This window comes from Pterocles gutturalis, unplaced genomic scaffold (assembly GCF_000699245.1).
Source record: "Pterocles gutturalis isolate BGI_N339 unplaced genomic scaffold, ASM69924v1 scaffold3310, whole genome shotgun sequence".
NCBI classification, from domain to species: domain Eukaryota; kingdom Metazoa; phylum Chordata; class Aves; order Pterocliformes; family Pteroclidae; genus Pterocles; species Pterocles gutturalis.
This window is the reverse complement of record NW_010140437.1, coordinates 16,336-18,610: the sequence shown is the minus strand read 5'-3', so window position 1 is coordinate 18,610 and position 2,275 is coordinate 16,336. Positions and strand designations below refer to the sequence as shown.

The window sequence follows — 2,275 nt, the reverse complement described above, 5'->3', positions numbered from 1 at the left end:
GAGCAGCCCTTGACAGAGTCAGTTCTACCCAGCTGGACAAACCCAGCCTCACCAGAAAGGTCTTCTGACCATACTCAGCCACTGCTGTTTTCTTTCCAATTGTTTTATCAGCCATAAATGTTTTGGAGCTCAAATCATTATGTTTGTTCCAAACTTGAAAACAACCTCTCATTCACTCACCCCATATATCTGCTTTTTGTTCCAGAAGACACTTGCAGCAGTAGCGAAGTGATGTGAAGTTATCTTCCAAGATGACTCTTCTACCTGGAGAAAATTCTGACTATGACTATAGTGCCCTGAGCTGTGCTTCAGATACTTCGTTCAACCACACATTCTTTCCAGAAACAGAAACCCTTAAGGGAGTCTTTTACCAAAGAGCCAAGCTAATTCACCCTCAAGAGGATCTCCTGAAAGGCTTTCACCCTGATGATCGGAAGCATCATATTATTATAAACGTAGGGGGCATTAAGTATTTGCTGCCATGGACCACGCTTGATGAATTCCCATTGACACGTTTGGGACAACTCAAATTCTGTAATAATTTTGACGACATTCTAAACATCTGTGATGATTATGATGTGACATGTAATGAATTCTTTTTCGATCGCAACCCAGGGGCATTCAGGACAATCCTGACCTTTTTGCGGGTTGGAAAACTTCGGCTCTTGCGTGAGATGTGTGCACTGTCTTTCCAAGAGGAACTGCTCTACTGGGGAATTGAGGAAGATAACTTGGACTGGTGTTGTAAAAGGAGATACCTGCAAAAAATGGAGGAGTTTACAGAAATAAATGAACGGGAGGATGACCTCATAGAAAATGAAACAACAGGTGAACCAGTAGAGGAGACAAAAATTGGCTTGTGCATGAAAAAGTTGCAAGACATGGTGGAAAGGCCCCAGTCTGGCCTCCCTGGAAAGGTGTTTGCTTGTTTGTCTGTTTTATTTGTAACTATTACAGCAGTGAACTTATCCATCAGCACCATGCCTGACCTGAGGGAGGAGGAGGAAAAGGTAAGTTAGCTTTTCCAGATGGAAAATGGTATGTGCTGGGAAGAGCAGAACAAGTAAGATCTGATGATATTGATTTCAATGGGGATTTTGCCGCTGTCTTTAGAGGGGAAAAGTAACACAAAAAATATTTGAAATCTTACATGACTCTGTTCAATTACTTGTAAGAGAACTAATCATACCGAGTGGTATGTCCAAAGAAAACTACCTTAGTGTGTGCTCTTCTGTGCAACTGTGTATTACCTTGTTGAGCTTTGTATTTGCTATTTAGAAAGCCTGAAATTACCAAAAATATTGTCTGTGGAATAGGTAGTTCCTTTCTAAATTCTGCATTTAACTTGTTCCAGTTTCTCAATGTGTTTCCCCATAGCAACAGCTTCAATTCCTTTAATATTTTGGGTTTAAAAAAAAACAACACCAAAACCTCTCTTCCTGTCACCGTACCAACTAAAATAGTTATTATCCAGTGCCGATTACACTCCTCCTCTTTCCTGCAGGGTGAGTGTTCCCAGATGTGCTACAATATTTTCATTGTGGAGTCTGTCTGTGTGGCATGGTTTTCCCTGGAGTTCCTGCTAAGATTCATCCAGGCGAAGAGCAAGTTTGCATTTCTGCGGAGACCATTAACCCTGATAGACATCATAGCCATCCTGCCATACTACATCACCTTGCTAGTGGACACCACTTCAGTGGGCTACAAAAAGCCCAGCTCTGGGAGCATCTACCTGGACAAAGTAGGTCTGGTCCTCCGTATTCTCCGTGCCTTGAGGATTCTCTATGTCATGCGGCTGGCCAGGCACTCCCTGGGGCTGCAGACGCTGGGGCTGACCGCTCGCAGGTGCACCCGGGAGTTTGGTCTCTTGCTGCTCTTCCTCTGCGTGGCCATTGCACTGTTTGCACCGCTCCTGTATGTCATTGAGAACGAGATGGCAGACTCACAGGAGTTTACCAGCATCCCCGCATGCTACTGGTGGGCTGTCATCACCATGACCACGGTAGGCTATGGAGATATGGTTCCCAGAAGCATTCCTGGCCAAGTGGTAGCACTAAGCAGCATCCTGAGTGGCATCCTCCTGATGGCATTTCCAGTCACCTCCATCTTCCACACGTTTTCACGCTCCTACATCGAGCTAAAACAAGAACAAGAAAGAATAATGTACAGGAGAGCACAGTTCTTATTAAAAACAAAGTCTCAGATAAGCAATGTGTCGCAAGGGAGTGATATTTTATTCCCCAGTATCTCTTCTGAGACTAGGGACAATGAATGA

General features: G+C 44.0%; 1 protein-coding gene across 1 annotated transcript; it reads left to right on the top strand.

Moving 5' to 3' along the window:
• The first annotated feature begins 251 nt into the window (after positions 1-251).
• On the top strand, positions 252-2,275 carry KCNG1 (potassium voltage-gated channel, subfamily G, member 1). Its single transcript, XM_010083645.1, has 2 exons — positions 252-1,010; positions 1,505-2,275. Exons 1-2 carry the CDS (start codon positions 252-254, stop codon positions 2,273-2,275), a joined length of 1,530 nt encoding a protein of 509 aa, XP_010081947.1.